At 44.2% G+C, this 20569-nt stretch overlaps 1 protein-coding gene across 3 annotated transcripts in view; it reads right to left on the bottom strand.

Moving 5' to 3' along the window:
* Positions 1-20569, bottom strand: part of NEIL3 (nei like DNA glycosylase 3) — a 70638-nt gene that overhangs the window by 5141 nt on the left and 44928 nt on the right. For all 3 annotated transcript variants that reach the window (XM_044288012.1, XM_044287932.1, XM_044288086.1), the window contains 4 exons: positions 15068-15142; positions 14420-14586; positions 12682-12845; positions 10166-10538 (listed from right to left, as the gene is read on the bottom strand). In XM_044288012.1, the coding sequence (XP_044143947.1) occupies positions 10166-10538; positions 12682-12845; positions 14420-14586; positions 15068-15142 (779 nt within the window). The remainder of the gene's footprint in view (positions 1-10165; positions 10539-12681; positions 12846-14419; positions 14587-15067; positions 15143-20569) is intronic.

The raw sequence follows: 20569 nt of genomic DNA, 5'->3' as shown, positions 1-20569 counted from the left end.
AAAGAGGCCTTAGGCTGCTCGGTTCTAACAGCTCCAGCGCCTGCCAATGAGTCCTGATACTCATGAGCTCATGACTATCCACGCCCACTTGCCTCTGATTGACAGTTTATTCCACATCAGCAGAAGGTGGGGTGAATAGGATTGGTTCTGCAGGATGTGTATGGGTGTCTACAAGCTCTATATAGAAATTACTGCAGAGCGTGAAAATACCCTTAACCCCTTGGATACCGGAGGCTTTTTCATTTTTGCGTATTTTTCTTCCCTATCTTCCTTGAGCCATAACTTTTTTTATTTTTCAGTTCACATAGCCATATGAGGTGTTTTTTTTTTTGTGGGACAAGTTGGACTTTCTAATGCCACTATTTAATATGGCATTCAATATAGTGGGAAGCAAGAAAAAAAAAAATCTCCACCATTTTACGGGTTTTGTCCAAACGATGTTCCCTTTGCAGCAAAAATGTCCCATGCCCTTCATTCTCTGGGTCAGTATGATTACAACAATACCACATATCTATTAGTTTTTTATGTCTAAATGAATGAAAAAACTTTTAAAAAAAGTTTTTACATCACCATATTTTGACCCCCATAACTTATCTACTGAGTTGAGTGGGGGCTCATTTGTTGCGGGACGATCTGTATTTTTTATCGATACCATTTATGTGTGACTTTTTGATCAGTGATAAAAAATGGTGAATCGACTATTTTAACCTTTTTTCCTGTAACGCCATAGATGCCCGTGATGAGAACATAGTCCTACCACTTTACAAATCATTAGTCAGACCACACACAGACACACACTGTGTACAGTTCTGGGCTCCAGTGAACAAAGCAGACATAGCAGAGCTGGAGAGGGTCCAGAGGAGGGCAACTAAAGTAATAACTGGAATGGGGCAACTACAGTACCCTGAAAGATTATCAAAATTAGGGTTATTCACTTTAGAAAAAAGACGACTGAGGGGAGATCTAATATATCATGGGGCAGTATAGAGATCTATCCCGTCATCTATTTATTCCCAGGACGGTGACTGTGACGAGGGGACATCCTCTGCGTCTGGAGGAAAGAAGGTTTGTACACAGAAGAGGATTCTTTACGGTAAGAGCAGTGAGACTATGGAACTCTCTGCCTGAGGAGCTGGTGATGGTGAGTACAATAAAGGAATTCAAGAGGGTGCTGGGTGTATTTCTGGAGCGTAATAATATTACAGGCTATAGCTACTAGAGAGGGGTCGTTGATCCAGGGATTTATTCTGATTGCCTGATTGGAGTCAGGAAGGAATTTTTATTCCCCTAAAGTGGGGAAAATTGGCTTCTACCTCACAGTTTTTTTTTGCCTTCCTCTGGATCAACTTGCAGGATGACAGGCCGAACTGGATGGACAAATGTCTTTTTTCGGCCTTATGTACTATGTTACTATGTTGTATTGGAAAAATATTTTTATATTTTAACAGTATGGGCGTTTTCAGACGTGTGATGCCCTTAAGTTTTATTTTTTTGTATTATTTATGTATAATCTTTTTTATTCTACGTTTTGTAGCTCGTGTGTGATGCTATAAGACTTATTTTTATTCTGTACCATTATTTTTCTTAAAATCCATATTGGTACCAGAATTGTTCATTATTATGTTGACCTTTTTTTGTTTCGATTTTAGATGCCGTGATCACACTTGATCACGGCATCTAAAGGCTTTAAAGGGACACTGACAGGCCCAATTAGCATATTTAGTTATATATATATATGACAGTACAGGTCTTATACAGTCTATTAAAATCATCTAAGTATCCCCCCTGTCCACCTTATAAATACGGAAATATAAAGTTTTATAACCTGCTTGTCCGGTCACCAATCTGCCCAAGGTGCAGCGTTTCATGTCAAAATGCGCCCAGCCAGCCGCTCCCAACTGCCGTTCTGAAGCCCCGCTCATCAATATTCACTTCGCTGGGCGGCGGCTACAACTCTCCACGGTCACGATCCTGCGCATGGGCAATCAAATCCTCCTGGCATCGTTCATGTCTAATCTACTGCCAGGCACTGTTCATAGCAGCGCTTCAGAGCGCTGCTCACTCACATCTCAAAAGGGGTTAATGATAGGTGCCCATGCGCAGGATCGTGACCGTGGAGAGTTGTAGCCGCCGCCCAGCGAAGTGAATATTGATGAGCGGGGCTTCAGAACGGCAGTTGGGAGCGGCTGGCTGGGCGCATTTTCAGATGAAACGCCGCCCCTTGGGCAGATTGGTGACCGGACAAGCAGGTTATAAAACTTTATTTCCGTATTTATAAGGTGGACAGGGGGGATACTTAGATGATTTTAATAGACTGTATAAGACCTGTACTGTCATATATATAACTAAATATGCTAATTGGGCCTGTCAGTGTCCCTTTAAAGACCACGTTCAGCATTATTGCCAGTCGCAGTCATTAGCTGCGGGTCTCTGCTGTTTGAGACCCTCCAGCCATAGCGCCCACTGCACACACTATCGTAGCGAAAGGGTTGAAGATGTATTCCCATTTTAATTATTGCATTTGTTTGTTTAGAGAATAGGCTATGCTGTAACAGTATTTTTAAGAACCGATTGGTTCTGTCCTCTTTAACTCTGTATCACCTTTTATACTCTGCCATTATAGTTAGATAACATGCATAAACCCCACCCCAACCCCCATTGTGCTCAGAAAACCCACTCAGGAATCTCAGAGACATGCATGCTGCAAATTGGACATCTTTGGGAGGAGGGGCTGAAGGTCATAACCCTAGTTTGCAATTAGGTGGCACTCCAGGTAGGATGTGATTAAAATACTTTCTTTCTTGTAACACCCTGGGGTTTCGGCCATGTGCTACGAGACTCAGAGTTCTCCCTCCCTCCATATTGTATGTGTAGGCCAGTGATGATTATTTCCCTTTTACTACTATAGTTTATCACACTTAGGGCTCATGCACGCAACAGTATGTATTTTGCGGTCCGTAAAAAATACGGAATGCACACGGACGCCATCTGTATTTTGCAAAACAGCTGGCCCCTAATAGAACAGTCCTATCCTTGTTTGTAATGCGGACAATAATAGGACATGTTCTATATTTTTTGTGGAATGGATATATACGGAAACGGAATGCACATGAAGTAACTTCCCTTTTTTTTTTTGCAAACCCATTGAAATTAATGATTCCGTATGCGGTCCGCAAAAGAAAAAAAACGGGACGGACATGGAAAGAAAATACGTTTGTATGCATAAGCCCTTAGTAAATATTTATTTACTTAGCCTGCGTAAGCTTATTCATTCTCAAATAGTCAAATTCACGTTTTAAAAACAGGGCAGTTATATAATTTTCTAATACACATGTATTGCAGACTTTTATATAAGCCTCTCAAGAGGAAGGAGAAAAAAAAAAAAAAAAAAAGACCCATTCTAGTCCTGTAAGATGCATCCACAGGAGATCTGAATAGAACCAAAGAGGGCATCAGTCATGTGATCCTCAAATCTGTCATGTGAACTCCGGGGCAGTTAACTGTTCACATAACTAACAACTGCAGTTTCTGGAGATGCAGAACATATACACTCACCTAAAGAATTATTAGGAACACCATACTAATACGGTGTTGGACCCCCTTTTGCCTTCAGAACTGCCTTAATTCTACGTGGCATTGATTCAACAAGGTGCTGATAGCATTCTTTAGAAATGTTGGCCCATGTTGATAGGATAGCATCTTGCAGTTGATGGAGATTTGAGGGATGCACATCCAGGGCACGAAGCTCCCGTTCCACCACATCCCAAGGATGCACTATTGGGTTGAGATCTGGTGACTGTGGGGGCCATTTTAGTACAGTGAACTCATTGTCATGTTCAAGAAACCAATTTGAAATGATTCGAGCTTTGTGACATGGTGCATTATCCTGCTGGAAGTAGCCATCAGAGGATGGGTACATGGTGGTCATGAAGGGATGGACATGGTCAGAAACAATGCTCAGGTAGCCCGTGGCATTTAAACGATGGTCAATTGGCACTAAGGGGCCTAAAGTGTGCCCAGAAAACATCCCCCACACCATTACACCACCACCACCAGCCTGCACAGTGGTAACAAGGCATGATGGATACATGTTCTCATTCTATTTATGCCAAATTCTGACTCTACCATTTGAATGTCTCAACAGAAATCGAGACTCATCAGACCAGGCAACATTTTTCCAGTTTTCAACAGTCCAATTTTGGTGAGCTCGTGCAAATTGTAGCCTCTTTTTCCTATTTGTAGTGGCGATGAGTGGTACCCAGTGGGGTCTTCTGCTGTTGTAGCCCATCCGCCTCAAGGTTGTGCGTGTTGTGGCTTCACAAATGCTTTGCTGCATACCTCGGTTGTAACGAGTGGTTATTTCAGTCAACGTTACTCTTCTATCAGCTTGATTTAGTCGGCCCATTCTCCTCTGACCTCTAGCATCAACAAGGCATTTTCGCCCACAGGACTGCCGCACACTGGATGTTTTTCCCTTTTCACACCATTCTTTGTAAACCCTAGAAATGGTTGTGCGTGAAAATCCCAGTAACTGAGCAGATTGTGAAATACTCAGACCGGCCCGTCTGGCACCAACAACCATGCCACGCTCAAAATAGATTAAATCACCTTTCTTTCCCATTCTGACATTCAGTTTGGAGTTCAGGAGATTGTCTTGACCAGGACCACAACCCTACATGCATTGAAGCAACTGCCATGTGATTGGTTGACTAGATAATCGCATTAATGAGAAATAGAACAGGTGTTCCTAATAATTCTTTAGGTGAGTATATATACACAGTATATACAGCATTACTGCCTACAACATGTCTGTGTAAAAGCACATCTAACATTGCTCTACCTGTCGTCGTAATTTATTTTACGGTTATCCTTATTAATAACATGACAGCATTGCCTAGAGACAGGCAGCCATTTTGCAAATAACCTGGAAACAGACAGCCACGTAAGCACACAGAGTGTAGTTGTAATAACCATAATGTTTTCCACCATTGGTCCTATGTAGTTATCCCATGGAAGTGTCCTGTGCCCCTGCACATACATGTCATGAAACACTATTGCTTACTGAATGTCAGTGGGGTGTCACATGAGTGATGCCATGTTTCATGCAAGGCCATGGATACATTACACAGGACTGTCTGATTCATGGGCTAAAGCATGTTACTGTGCAGACAGGGCTCAATAAGCAGATATAAGAATGGTATTTATTACATTTTAACTCTTTCTTCCCTGGAGGTTTTTTTCATTTTTGCATTTTCGTTTTGCGCTCCCTGCCTCCACAGAGCCATAACTTTTTTATTTTTCAGTTCACATAATTGTATAAGGACTTGTTTTTGCAGGACAAGTTGTACTTTCCCATGGCACAATTTAATATTGCATATAATGAAGCGGGAAGCAGGAAAAGAAATAAAAAAAAATGGAAATGAGTAAAAAAGCAATTCCACCACAGTTGTAGTTTTTTTTTTTTACGAAGTTCGATAAAACTGACCAGTTACTTTTATTCTACAAGGCGATACCTTATATGTATAGTTTTTCTTGCATTTTGATACTGATAAAATATTAAAAACCTTGGGGAAAAAAAAAAAAATTGTCGTCATATTCTGACCCCTATAACTTTTTTGTAGTTATGTGTACGGAGCTATGTGAGCTTTCATTTTTTGCGGTGTGATCTGTATCTGGGATGTGTACGACTTTTTGATCACTTTTTATTTCATTTTTTTGTGGGAAATTAAGTGACTAAAGATAGCGAATCAGACATTTTTTTACATTTCACCATTTGCCATATAGGGAATATGTTTTTATAGTATGGGCATTGACGCATATGGCGATACCCATGATGTGTATTAATTTTATTTATTTTTTTACTTTGGGGGAAAAGGGGGAGATTTGAATAAATAAATATATAATTTTTTATTTATTTTTTCACACTTTAGCAATCATTAGATTGCTGTTCTCAGACGCCAATGCATTAGCATTGGAGTCTATGGGAAATGTGCTAGTTTCCTATGGAGCCCTGCTATAGACAAGGGCTCCATAGGAAACACTATGCAGCACCTTCCTGTCATTCTCTATAATAGGGGCTGCTGCATACAAGCTCCGGCCCCTCTGATCGCCACACAGGGGAGCCGGAGCATACCCGGAAGCGAGCACTTGCGGTAATACACACGCTTAGATGCAGTAGTCAGGTTTGACCACAGCATCTGAAGTGTTAAATGTCCGCACCTGACATTATTGCTGGTTGCGGACATGAGCCACAGGTGTCTGCTGTATGAAACAGCAGGCACCCTGCAGCTATGGCACCGGCTCCACTCAGGAGCGGGTGCCATCTTTAAAGACCCGGCCAGTTCCGTACTAGTACGGCGCTGGTCGGGAAAGGGTTAAATACATGTATATTTGAAAATTGTATAACTTCCTATTACATAAACAAATTTAAAAAAATAAAAACAGTTATAGCTATCTAAAGGGGTTGTGCGGCCATATATATTAATGACCTATCCTCAGGAAAGTTCATCAATATCCGATTGGCGGGGTCCAACACTCCCACCGATCAGCCGTTTGGTGAGGAGGCATCGCTCCATGTGATCCCAGCTTCCTCGTCTCTATACTGTGCGTGGTCTCCTCTGGAGCGGCGGGGTAGTGTAATTACAAGGACCCACTCTATTCACTTGAAAGGATCGAGTACTTTTTTTTTATTACACTGCACTTGGCGGGGGTACTGGGTGCTGGACCCTGGAGATCAGATATTGATGACCTCTCCTGAGGATAGCGGTTTTCCTACCATATATATTGATAACCTATGTGTAGATTTAGCCAAAGAGAACTTGTGCCCTTCACTTTTCTGCTGCATATCCTGATGAAACAAGGGGCTGTGAGTTGCTATTAAAGTGACTGAAAGGCTACCCATTGTGTCACGTACAGGAACAGTTCATTTATTTTTCATCAATGTTGGTCGCAAATGCACACAATAGTTTAAATATGTAGCTGCAGCTCATAACAGTGGCATGAATAAATGATACCTATACAAGGAGTGTTTGTACTGATGGAATAATATTTAAATCATTTTTCTGAGGTTCTGTCACAGGAAAAACAAAGTGACATTTCTAGAAGGCAATTATAGAGCCACGTTCTTCTAATGCAACTGAAGGAGATGTGTGCAGGGAAATTGAGTTAACAAGGATCACAGTGGGTGAAGGAATCAACACTTGACAGGTTTTTATTTCTTAATTTATTCTTTTAACGTTTTCTCAACTTAAAAAAAAATTTTTTTTACTGAACATTTAAAAAAAAAAAAAAAAAAAAAAAAAAAAAGGGAAAGGAAATGTACTTTCCATGCATTTAATGTTCTCCGGGTCATGGCATTTAGCCACTTCCCAAGACAACTGTGATTTCCTGTGAAGTCCTTTTTATTGTTCCCTTTAAAGCGCATCTACATCTGCCATAACTGTCTGAGAGGTACACAACCCACCGCCAGGACTTGCCCCTATGTGAAAAACGGGGATGCCTTGACCTGCCTAGTATAGTGACCACATCTCAGCGGGAGAATGAATGACCGCTTAATTGATCCCATAGAAGTGAATGTAGAGTGCGTTCTCCACAAAGGTCCTAGAGGTGGAACCAACATTTGTTGGAGACTTATGGCCACAAATGTTTAGTCGAGTTTATGCCCCTACAATTCAGCTATAAGAATCAGACCTCGTGCAATTCTACTTCATCAAGCTTAGGGTACTTTCACACTTGCGCTTTTCTTTTCCGGTATTGAGTTCCAGCCTCGGGGCTCTATACCGGGAAAGAACTGATCAGTTTTATCCCCATGCATTCTGAATGGAGAGCAATCTGTTCAGGATTAGAGATGAGCGAACCTCTGTTTTAAGTTCGGCGTCTAAAGTTCGGGTTTGGATTAGCGGAGAATCCCGATCTGGAACCGGATATGGATTCCGACTTCCGTTGTGGTCCGTGGTAGCGGAATCAATAATGGCCGATTATTGATTCCGCTACCACGGACCACAACGGAAGTCGGAATCCATATCCGGTTCCAGATCGGGATTCTCCGCTAATCCAAACCCGAACTTTAGACGCCGAACTTAAAACAGAAGTTCGCTCATCTCTATTCAGGATGTCTTCAGTTCAGTCTTTTTGACTGTTCAGGACGGAGATAATACCGCAGCATGCTACGGTTTTATCTCCGGCCAAAAATCCAGAACACTTGCCAGCATTTTTTTCCATAGGAATGTATTAGTGCTGGATCCGGCATTCAAAACACCGCAATGCCGGATCCGCCCTTCCAGTCTGCGCATGCTCAGACCGAATAAAAATGTGAAAAAAATAAATGCAGGATCCATTTTTCCAGATGACTCCGGAAAGACTGATCCGACATTTCAATGCATTTGTAAGACAGATCAGGATCCTGATCAGTTGGCATACGTTTTGACGGAACTGCCTGCTGGATTCCTGTGCCGCAAGTGTGAAAGTAGGGTTATCTGTCAATCTAAGCTTGGTTTAGTAGAACCACAGGATGTTTGGCTGCGAGATGAAAGTTAAAGTTAGGTTATGTTACAATGATTTTCGGTGGGGAATTTTTGAAGTGTTCCAAGTATCCTAGCATAGCACAGATGTACAAGGTGAGGAATAACAATCTGGTTTACCATATATACACATATCTACAGGCCAAAACGGAATAGAAAGCAGGCAGACCTGGGGACCTTCTTAAAGGGATTCTGTCACCAGTTTTTGACCCCCACATTCAAAAATATGGTTATGTGCATGGAGCCCTTGTGATTCCTAATGTGGTCTTATAAGCTAAATCTGTAGGCTCATTTAGTGTAAAAAATGTTTTATCTAACCTGTCATTCATCAGATTAAAGGTGCCCAGGAGGATGCTCATGTCTCCAAGATGCCGCCCGCCGCCGTTCGTGCCCAGCTCCTCCTTTGCTGTCATCAGCGATGTGCCCAGCTCCTCCTTTGCTGTCATCAGCGATGTGCGCAGCTCCTCCTTTGCTGTCATCAGCGATGTGCGCAGCTCCTCCTTTGCTGTCATCAGCGATGTGCGCAGCTCCTCCTTTGCTGTCATCAGCGATGTGCCCAGCTCCTCCTTTGCTGTCATCAGCGATGTGCCCAGCTCCTCCTTTGCTGTCATCAGCGATGTGCCCAGCTCCTCCTTTGCTGTCATCAGCGATGTGCCCAGCTCCTCCTTTGCTGTCATCAGCGATGTGCCCAGCTCCTCCTTTGCTGTCATCAGCGATGTGTGCAGCTCCTCCTTTGCTGTCATCAGCGATGTGCCCAGCTCCTCCTTTGCTGTCATCAGCGATGTGCCCAGCTCCTCCTTTGCTGTCATCAGCGCCGCCTTAGAATCCTTTTCAACGCCTCCGGCTCTCCCTCACTCCCCCCTCCTTCTTCTCTAACATCCCGCGCGTGCGCACAGGCCTGTGCCTGATGCGCCCGTGCGGACTTCTCCGTTCAGCCTCATTGAGCGAAGTGCGCATGCGCCAGCACTTCGCTCAACCTCCCGATGACCTGAAGGCTGGCCTGTGCGCACGCGCGGGATGTTAGAGTAGAAGGAGGGGGGAGTGAGGGAGAGCCGGAGGCGTTGAAAAGGATTCTAAGGCGGCGCTGATGACTGCAAAGGAGGAGCTGGGCACATCGCTGAGGACAGCAAAGGAGGAGCTGGGCACATCGCTGATGACAGCAAAGGAGGAGCTGGGCACGAACGGCGGCGGGCGGCATCTTGGAGACATGAGCGTCCTCCTGGGCACCTTAATCTGATGAATGACAGGTTAGATAAAACGTTTTTTACACTAAATGAGCCTACAGATTTAGCTTATAAGACCACATTAGGAATCACAAGGGCTCCATGCACATAACCATATTTTTGAATGTGGGGGTCAAAAACTGGTGACAGAATCCCTTTAAGGCTCTGTGGCTGCCCTGGAATCCCATATCAACTATTTGTGAAGTGTTGTGGGGGTCCCAATGGAGTGACCTGTCTAACCACTTACATGATGCAATGACCAAGGCATCCAAAGTGTGAACAGACCTAGCTCAGAGTATCCCTGATCTCAATCACTGCAGCCATGTTTAATACATGATCCTTCTGAACTTGTACAGTCTACAGTGACTATTACAGTCACTCTCCCCCTAACCTGTCTATTGCACAAGGTCTACTGAGCCTTACCTCATAGAGGAGCTTGCGTTACTTGTTGTGGTGTGTTCAGTCTTCTGCTTCTTCTGTAGCGGTGTGAATGAATGTGCTCTTCCATTCACAGTGTTCAGAGACTCTGTCCGCTCCTCGTTTTCACTGCTTCTTCTCTTACTGGATATCATGTGCATGTTGCTGTAACCGATACCTCCAGGAGAGACACATTTGCCTTGCTGTTCTTTATACAAATTACTTTCTGCACTGAAATCACTCAGTACCAATGTTGTGTGTCCAAAAGCCGTCTTTCTATTAATCTTCACTTCAGCCAGTGGTTTTCCAAAATTATTACATGGATATTTAATCAGATCCGAGTCATAAGCGTCCACGTCATTGGCTGAATGTGTTGGAGCTTGGGGGGAAAAAAAGAGAGAAAGATTGAAAGGTCATAAAAATATAACAAACAAGCATACCACAACGAATATTCTACCTCCTGCATAAAAACGGACAAACGTTGTAGTGGTGGTGTAAGAAGAAGTGATATTGCTGGAAACATTCTCCTCTTATCTCACTTCATTGAGCAATGTTATATTATTGGCAGAGCCAAATAAGTTACTTTCTCAAAGTATCCGCTATGCTTGAGCAAGTCGACCTACGGATCATAGATCCAAAGTCGATTCCTTCATATACTTCAATGTTAATGCTGTTTCTGTTCAGCATAAAAATGTATTCGCTCCATGGAGCCAAACTGTGTCTTGCCCAAAGTTGCACGAGACTTCGGTGAATTACTACAGTATTCCTATCTGCGTATTTAAAATCAATTTTCAAGGAATTCAAAGTGGTATTTGGTACCTTTGGCTGGTACCTAGGTACCAAAGTCACCTTTGATTCCTATTAAAATTTTATTTATTTTTTAATGGGATTTAAATTTAAATGAATACAGTAGTAAGTCACTGAAGTCTCGCCTGACTTCGGGCGAGCCAAAGTTTTGCTCCACGGAGCCAATACATTTTAATGCTGTACAGCAGAGATGCTCAACCTGCGGCCTTCCAGCTTTTGCAAAACTACAACTACCAGCATGCCCGAGCAGTCTACAGCAGGGCATTGTGGGAGTTGTAGTTTTACAACAGCTGGAGGGCCGCAGGTTGAGCATCCCTGCTGTACAGAAACAGCATTAACATTGAAGTATTTGAACGGATCGACTACAGGTCTACTATCAGCGGAATGAACACGCTCGTCTGAAACTAGCCTTAGTTATTTAAATCACTAAAGTCGATTGTCTCAAAGACAATGCCTTCCAAGAGCAGTCAGCTGGTTGCCTCAGTTTGTCAAACACATGAATTTCCCAGGAAAATCCATTTAAATGAGCTCTTAGTCTCTGATGCTACCAGATGTCAGGCAGCTATAAGTCAGTGTTCAACCCTTTAAATAGACCTTGAGACATGATTTGGGTAATAAATAAGCCAACATCTCATCTGCAGACAGCTGTTTCAGGGTAATTGTCCCTCATAAATGCAAAAGCAGACAGTACTGGCTGAGAGGCTTAGGTCAGGATTTGCGGGATACTCTCTCTCCTTATGGAGAGCACCTAAACATTGTGAAGAGCCTTATAAGCCAGGCAACGCTCATCTGGAATTCTGGGAAGATGGTATGCAGATGAGCTCTTAGCAAGCTCTGCCTCTAAGTCTTCTGGTAGTTAACTCAGTGCTCTCTGCACTATGGGAATTAAAGGGGTTTTCCGGGATTTTGATACTTATATATCTGATTGGTGGTGATCTGACATCCGTGCTCCCCGCTGATCAGCTGTTTGAGAAGGCACCGGCGCTTCTGAAGCCTTCTCACAGCTTTTCCTAGGCCAGTGATGACACGCTCATGTGTCACGCGGCCTAGGAGCAGCTCAGCCCCATTCAAGTGACTGGGCCTGGGCTGCAATACCAAACACGACCACTATACAATGTACAGTACTGTGCTTGGGAAGCGTAGCGAAAGCAGCAGCGCTCACAGGAGGGCCGGTGCCTTCTCAAACAGCTGATCGGCAGGGGTACCGGGTGTCGGACCCCACAGATCCGATACTGATGACCTATCCAGAGTATCAAAATCCCGGACAACACCTTTAAGCCAGTGGAGCGATCACCCCAAAACAGCTGCAGATGAGATGCGGATTTAATTATCCAAGTCATCACTCAAGGCCTGTTTAAAAAAGGTCAAAACATTGACTTAGGCTTCTGGCACACGAACATATGTATTTTGCGGTCCGCCAAAAATACGGATGACATCTGTGTGCATTCTGTATTTTGCGGAACGGAACAGCTGGCCCTTCATAGAACAGTACTATTCTTGTCTGTAATGCGGACAATAGGACATGTTCTATTTTTTGGCGAAACGGAAATACAGACATATGGAAACGAAATGCACACAGAGTAACTTCTTTTTTTTCTGCGGACTCATTGAAGTGAATGGTTCTGCATATGGTCCGCAAACAGGAACTTCTGCCTCAACATTCAGTAGCTACAAAGCAGAAATCTGCATTTTGTATACAATAAGATTGCACACACCTTCCGGTCTAGTAGCGAGGCATGCATCACATTTCTGGTCTGATGGTTTATTTATGAGAGTGCACACTCCACAGGCCCAGTGTTCTTCTTCACTCTTGGCCACATGGTCTTGCGAGTCTTGTTTATACATCCATCCAAGAATACTATTTCTTTTTGGCAATTTACTAATGGATTAATAAAAATAAAAAAAATAAGTGAAGAACTAAAGTATAATAATGTATATGTATATATATTATTTAATATTTGTCAGAAGTTTTTCTCATCCGGAGTAGTGGGAATATGACATTTTAAAGGGAACCTATCAGATGGAAAAAAAACACCCCAAACCAAAAGCAGTACCTTGGAGTAGCCAGCAGTGTGTTTCTAATGATCATTTTCTTCCCGCAGTCAGATGCGGTAAAAGCAGGAAAAATTGTTTTATTTTATCCCCTGCGTGCGCTATTTTCCAGTGATGCTTGAAGTCCAGGGGGCAGCGGCCTCCTTGCTTCAAGTGAAGGTAACCGCGTCCCCTTCCCTGTGACTGACAGCCGGCTGTTTGGCAAAGCCAGCAGAACCCCAGACGAAGCATCACGGCGAAACCCGGGTCGGGCACCACAGAGATATTTTTAAAGCTGTAATTTTGTAAGTATATTAAATATTTTTATCTGACCCAGTGGTAAGTACTTCACCATACTTGCGACTTTCTTCCTATGAGATTCTTGGAAGCAGAAGTCTGGTTTTATTCGGGTGTAGCGGCATTCCATCCGTTAGACCGGTGTTTGGTATGAGATCATTTGAACCGACGGCTTCTGACCCACGCCTGCTTCATCCACTAAGCTCCTTTCAGAAGACTTCAATGAGATCCCTATCCACGCACCATACCAGTGAAGTTTTGCGAGTACAATCTGTTCGCAAGGTGTATTAAGTGTTGGAACATACTACACTATAGTGTTTCTTCTTTGCAACAGATTTTCGAAGGGAGACACTATCAAGATTTTATATACGCGCTTACTAGCGGACCTTTGTGAGTATAGCTCATCCACATGGTGTGATAGGTGTTTGGGGCTTACTACACCATAGTGCGTTTTCTCATCACACTACAGGTTTCCATACCATTGATGGGATGTGAGGTGTGCTCGTCGTCCCATTAAGCTGAAGATTATATAAAGAGAACTATAACACACAGAGAAGATTTTTCACCTGCAGCGCAATCCTTTTTCTATTTATTTTACTAATCACTGATCTCTGGTCTCACCTGAACTAACTAGGCCTGAACTAGGTATATATAAAACCTAAGTTTTATCCCCATCTAGTGGTGGGATGTGTAAATTACACCTAATCTGCCTGGTAACAGGGATTTTGCAGATACATTAGTACAAATTCACACAATACAGCATAATACAGTTTCAAGGTAAAAAGTGCTTTTAAGCATTGCCCACACACACGTAATGGGACGCTGCACGGTCAGTCACCGGCGAAGGAGGCGCGGTTACCTTGACTTGAAGCATGACTGATAAATAGTGTGCGCAGGGTATAAAAACGTTTTTTCCTGCTTTTACCGCATCTGACTGCAGGAAGAACATGATCATTAGAAACAAACTCCTGGCTACTTCAAGGTACCGCTTGTGGTTTTTGGGTGGTTTTTCCCCCTTTAATTTGCGTTTTCAGACTATTTTTTGGTCAAGAAAAATCACGGCAGTGGCAACCATTCTGTAAGTGATAGTTTCAACACTCAGTTTAAGCCAAGCCTATTCTGTACCTTAGATCAACCTGTTCAGGTTTATCCTTTTGACAATTTGAGCAAAAGTAGGTCATTCTGTTGTCTTCACCCAGACGACACACTGTGATTTTCGTACCACACTGACTACAGCAAGGTTTTTTGTACACTTTGTAGTGTTTGTAGAGAGGCGAGCCATTCTTTCGACACTGCAAAGACAAGACATACTTTTATGAACAAGGCCTGATGCTCACGACAGAATTTTGCATCCACAACAGATCCACATATTTTGCGGACAACACTTGGATTCATTCTTTTCTATGGGTCCACAAAAAACATAAAATGGACAGCACACATGCATGTGCTGTCCATATCTGTAGGTCTGTTCCGCAAACAGAAAAATGTCCCATTCTTGTCCATACTGTAGACGAGAATAGTCATTTCTAGTAATGGGAGTGAGAAAAATGTGAGGAGCACACACAAAGTATGCAGATATGTGGTTTGCAGACAATCCAGACACGGCCACGAGTCCTAAATCTGCAGTCCAGAGGTATCATTGAGCTGCATGCAACTCCTGCATTACTCCTGTGGACCGAAGCTGCCACTTGATAAAACGGGAACGTCTCAATAAAACATCTCCATGTAGCTTCAGCTTAAATGCTGAACTTATCTTTAGCCCCACTAAATTACCTTATAAAACAGAAGAGTGAAGTCCCGCGTCATTTTGACCAGATGGCTTATTTGCTTGTCTGTTAGCAGACCAGCCTGTAACGTAAAAGGACACACAAGAGAAGGTTTTTTTAATCTTTCCAACATTAAAGGGGTTGTATGGGATTTTATTAGTGATGACCTATTCGCATGATAGGTCATTCATATCAGATCGGCGAGGGTCTGACAGCCCTGCCGATCAGCTGTTTGAAGAGAAGGCCACGCTCCATACGAGTGCTGCCCTCCCTTCATTATTTACATGCTCGTCATCGCAGCAGTGAGCAGGTGTAATTACAAAAAGTCACCCCATTCACTTCTATGGGATGGCTCTATAGTATACACTTTAATATGAAGGAGCCATCCCATTGAAGTGAATGCTGCTGCCATGCCGACGACGACCAGGTAAACAATGAAGGGAAGGCATCACAGAGCGTGGCTTTCTCTTCAAACAGCTGATCAGCAGGGGCGCCCCGCTGATCTGACATTGATGACCTGAGGATAGGACATAGATATTAAAATCCCTGAAAACCCATTTAAAGAGGACCTTTCATCAGTTTTGACATAGGCCAATTAGGGTATTACCTTGTAGGGCGGTGCCCACTGATGCTATGTTTTTTATTTTATTTGGTGCGCTGTATTATAATGAGCAGTATACTCGCAATGGGGAGGAGACGCAGTCTTCTGCTGTGGGCGTCTCCTTCTGCCTGGCTGTGAGCGCGATCCAATCAGAGCGGACCGCTCACAGCCAGGGAGAAGGAGCTCAAGTTCTCATGAAATTCCTTCTCCTTGGCTGTGAGCGGTCTGCTCTGATTGGGTCGCGCTCACAGCCAGGCAGAAGGAGACGCCCACAGCAGAAGACTGCGTCTCCTCCCCATTGCGAGTATACTGCTTATTATAATACAGCGTGCCAAATTATCGGGGACGGGGGGGCTTTAAAGAAAAAAAAACAGAAAAAAAAAAAACACCCATTGCATCAGTGGGGGCCGTCCTATAAGGTAATACCATAATTAGCCTATGTCAAAACTGATGAAAGGCCCTCTTTAATGAGCTTAATGAAAATAATTTCAGCATATTGGATCACAATAAAATTAATCTAAGTGAAGGCTGTCACATTTAAAAGTCTTAAAGGGTTTCTCTCATGAGAAAAAAAAACGTTGTGGAGCTGACTGACATTAGCAATGTGTTAATGTCAGTAAGGATGAGCGAACTCGAACTGTATAGTTCGGGTTCGTACCGAATTTTGGGGTGTCCGTGACACGGACCCGAACCCGGACATTTTCGTAAAAGTCCGGGTTCGGGTTCGGTGTTCGTCGCTTTCTTCGCGCTTTTGTGACGCTTTCTTGGCGCTTTTTGAAAGGCTGCAAAGCAGCCAATCAACAAGCGTCATACTACTTGCCCCAAGAGGCCATCACAGCCATGCCTACTATTGGCATGGCTGTGATTGGCCAGAGCACCATGTGACCCAGCCTCTATTTAAGCTGGAGTCACATAGCGCCGCCCGTCACTCTGCTCTGATTAGCGTAGGGAGAGGTTGCGGCTGCGACAGTAGGGCGAGATTAGGCAGATTAACTCCTCCAAAGGACTTGATTAACTGATCGATCTGCAGCTGTGGATCATTGAGCTGCTGATCCTCAATTGCTCACTGTTTTTAGGCTGCACAGACCGTTTGTCAGTCTCATTTTTCTGGGGTGATCGGCGGCCATTTTGTGTCTTGTGGTGCGCCAGCACAAGCTGCGACCAAGTGCATTTAACCCTCAATGGTGTGGTTGTTTTTTGGCTAAAGCCTACATCAGGGTGAAGCTGTCACACCAAGTGCATTTAACCAGCAATAGTCTGTTCATTTTTTGGCCATATACAAAATCAGGGGCAAGCTGCGCCTGTCACCAAGTGCATTTAACCCTCAATGGTGTGGTTGTTTTTTGGCTAAAGCCTACATCAGGGTGAAGCTGTCACACCAAGTGCATTTAAACAGCAATAGTCTGTTCATTTTTTGGCCATATCCCAGTCTAATTCTGTCACTAAATCCATACCGGTCACCCAGCGCCTAAATACTAGGCCTCAAATTTATATCCAGCTAAATCTGTCCCTAGTGCTGTAGCTGGGCGAGTTATTTAGTGTCCGTTCAAGCACATTTCTTGTTCTGGGTTGAAATACAATTCCCAATTTAGCAATTTCATAATTTAGTGGTTCCTGCTATATCAGAGCTATTTGAAATCTATCCCAAAAAGGGTATATAATATTGAAGGTGCACATTGGGTCATTCAGAATAACTTCACACACACCCGCTACTGTGTATTTCCAAGTCTAATTCTGTCACTAAACCCATACCTGTCACCCAGCGCCTAAATACTAGGCCTCAAATTTAAATCCCTCTAAATCTCTCGTTACCCACCGCTGTACTGTTGTTGCTGGGCAAGATATTTAGTGTCCGTCAAAGCACATTTTTTGTTCTGGGTTGAAGTACAATTCCCAATTTAGCAATTTCATAATTTAGTGGTTTCTGCTATATCAGAGCTATTTGAAATCTATCCCTAAAAGGGTATATAATATTGAAGGTGCACATAGGGTCATTCAGAATAACTTCACACACACGCTTCTGTGCATTTCCAAGTCTAATTCTGTCACTAAATCCATACCGGTGACCCAGCGCCTAAATACTAGGCCTCAAATTTAAATCCCTCTAAATCTCTCGTTACCCACCACTGTACTGTTGTTGCTGGGCAAGATATTTAGTGTCCGTCAAAGCACATTTTTTGTTCTGGGTTGAAGTACAATTCCCAATTTAGCAATTTCATAATTTAGTGGTTTCTGCTATATCAGAGCTATTTGAAATCTATCCCTAAAAGGGTATATAATATTGAAGGTGCACATAGGGTCATTCAGAATAACTTCACACACACGCTTCTGTGCATTTCCAAGTCTAATTCTGTCACTAAATCCATACCGGTGACCCAGCGCCTAAATACTAGGCCTCAAATTTAAATCCCTCTAAATCTCTCGTTACCCACCGCTGTACTGTTGTTGCTGGGCAAGATATTTAGTGTCCGTCAAAGCACATTTTTTGTTCTGGGTTGAAGTACAATTCCCAATTTAGCAATTTCATAATTTAGTGGTTTCTGCTATATCAGAGCTATTTGAAATCTATCCCTAAAAGGGTATATAATATTGAAGGTGCACATAGGGTCATTCAGAATAACTTCACACACACGCTTCTGTGCATTTCCAAGTCTAATTCTGTCACTAAATCCATACCGGTGACCCAGCGCCTAAATACTAGGCCTCAAATTTAAATCCCTCTAAATCTCTCGTTACCCACCGCTGTACTGTTGTTGCTGGGCAAGATATTTAGTGTCCGTCAAAGCACATTTTTTGTTCTGGGTTGAAGTACAATTCCCAATTTAGCAATTTCATAATTTAGTGGTTCCTGCTATATCAGAGCTATTTGAAATCTATCCCAAAAAGGGTATATAATATTGAAGGTGCACATTGGGTCATTCAGAATAACTTCACACACACCCGCTACTGTGCATTTCCAAGTCTAATTCTGTCACTAAATCCATACCGGTCACCCAGCGCCTAAATACTAGGCCTCAAATTTATATCCCGCTGAATTTGAATACAATACATTGGGCCAAATAATATATTTGTTGTTGTGGTGAACCATAACAATGAGAAAAACATCTAGTAAGGGACGCGGACGTGGACATGGTCGTGGTGGTGTTAGTGGACCCTCTGGTGCTGGGAGAGGACGTGGCCGTTCTGCCACATCCACACGTCCTAGTGTACCAACTACCTCAGGTCCCAGTAGCCGCCAGAATTTACAGCGATATATGGTGGGGCCCAATGCCGTTCTAAGGATGGTAAGGCCTGAGCAGGTACAGGCATTAGTCAATTGGGTGGCCGACAGTGGATCCAGCACGTTCACATTATCTCCCACCCAGTCTTCTGCAGAAAGCGCACAGATGGCGCCTGAAAACCAACCCCATCAGTCTGTCACATCACCCCCATGCATACCAGGGAAACTGTCTCAGCCTCAAGTTATGCAGCAGTCTCTTATGCTGTTTGAAGACTCCGCTGGCAGGGTTTCCCAAGGGCATCCACCTAGCCCTTCCCCAGCGGTGAAAGACATAGAATGCACTGACGCACAACCACTTATGTTTCCTGATGATGAGGACATGGGAATACCACCTCAGCATGTCTCTGATGATGACGAAACACAGGTGCCAACTGCTGCGTCTTTCTGCAGTGTGCAGACTGAACAGGAGGTCAGGGATCAAGACTGGGTGGAAGACGATGCAGGGGACGATGAGGTCCTAGACCCCACATGGAATGAAGGTCGTGCCACTGACTTTCACAGTTCGGAGGAAGAGGCAGTGGTGAGACCGAGCCAACAGCGTAGCAAAAGAGGGAGCAGTGGGCAAAAGCAGAACACCCGCCGCCAAGAGACTCCGCCTGCTACTGACCGCCGCCATCTGGGACCGAGCACCCCAAAGGCAGCTTCAAGGAGTTCCCTGGCATGGCACTTCTTCAAACAATGTGCTGACGACAAGACCCGAGTGGTTTGCACGCTGTGCCATCAGAGCCTGAAGCGAGGCATTAACGTTCTGAACCTGAGCACAACCTGCATGACCAGGCACCTGCATGCAAAGCATGAACTGCAGTGGAGTAAACACCTTAAAACCAAGGAAGTCACTCAGGCTCCCCCTGCTACCTCTTCTGCTGCTGCCGCCTCGGCCTATTCTGCTGCTGCCGCCTCGGCCTCTTCCTCCGCCTCTGGAGGAACGTTGGCACCTGCCGCCCAGCAAACAGGGGATGTACCACCAACACCACCACCACCACCTCCGTCACCAAGCGTCTCAACCATGTCACACGCCAGCGTTCAGCTCTCCATCTCACAAACATTTGATAGAAAGCGTAAATTCCCACCTAGCCACCCTCGATCCCTGGCCCTGAATGCCAGCATTTCTAAACTACTGGCCTATGAAATGCTGTCATTTAGGCTGGTGGACACAGACAGCTTCAAACAGCTCATGTCGCTTGCTGTCCCACAGTATGTTGTTCCCAGCCGGCACTACTTCTCCAAGAGAGCCGTGCCTTCCCTGCACAACCAAGTATCCGATAAAATCAAGTGTGCACTGCGCAACGCCATCTGTAGCAAGGTCCACCTAACCACAGATACGTGGACCAGTAAGCACGGCCAGGGACGCTATATCTCCCTAACTGCACACTGGGTAAATGTAGTGGCAGCTGGGCCCCAGGCGGAGAGCTGTTTGGCGCACGTCCTGCCGCCGCCAAGGATCGCAGGGCAACATTCTTTGCCTCCTGTTGCCACCTCCTCCTTCTCGGCTTCCTCCTCCTCTTCTTCCACCTGCTCATCCAGTCAGCCACACACCTTCACCACCAACTTCAGCACAGCCCGGGGTAAACGTCAGCAGGCCATTCTGAAACTCATATGTTTGGGGGACAGGCCCCACACCGCACAGG

This window comes from Bufo gargarizans, chromosome 1 (assembly GCF_014858855.1).
Source record: "Bufo gargarizans isolate SCDJY-AF-19 chromosome 1, ASM1485885v1, whole genome shotgun sequence".
In the NCBI taxonomy this organism is placed as follows: Eukaryota; Metazoa; Chordata; class Amphibia; order Anura; family Bufonidae; genus Bufo; species Bufo gargarizans.
The sequence above is the reverse complement of the archived record's forward strand: the minus strand, read 5'-3'. Positions and strand labels throughout refer to the sequence as shown.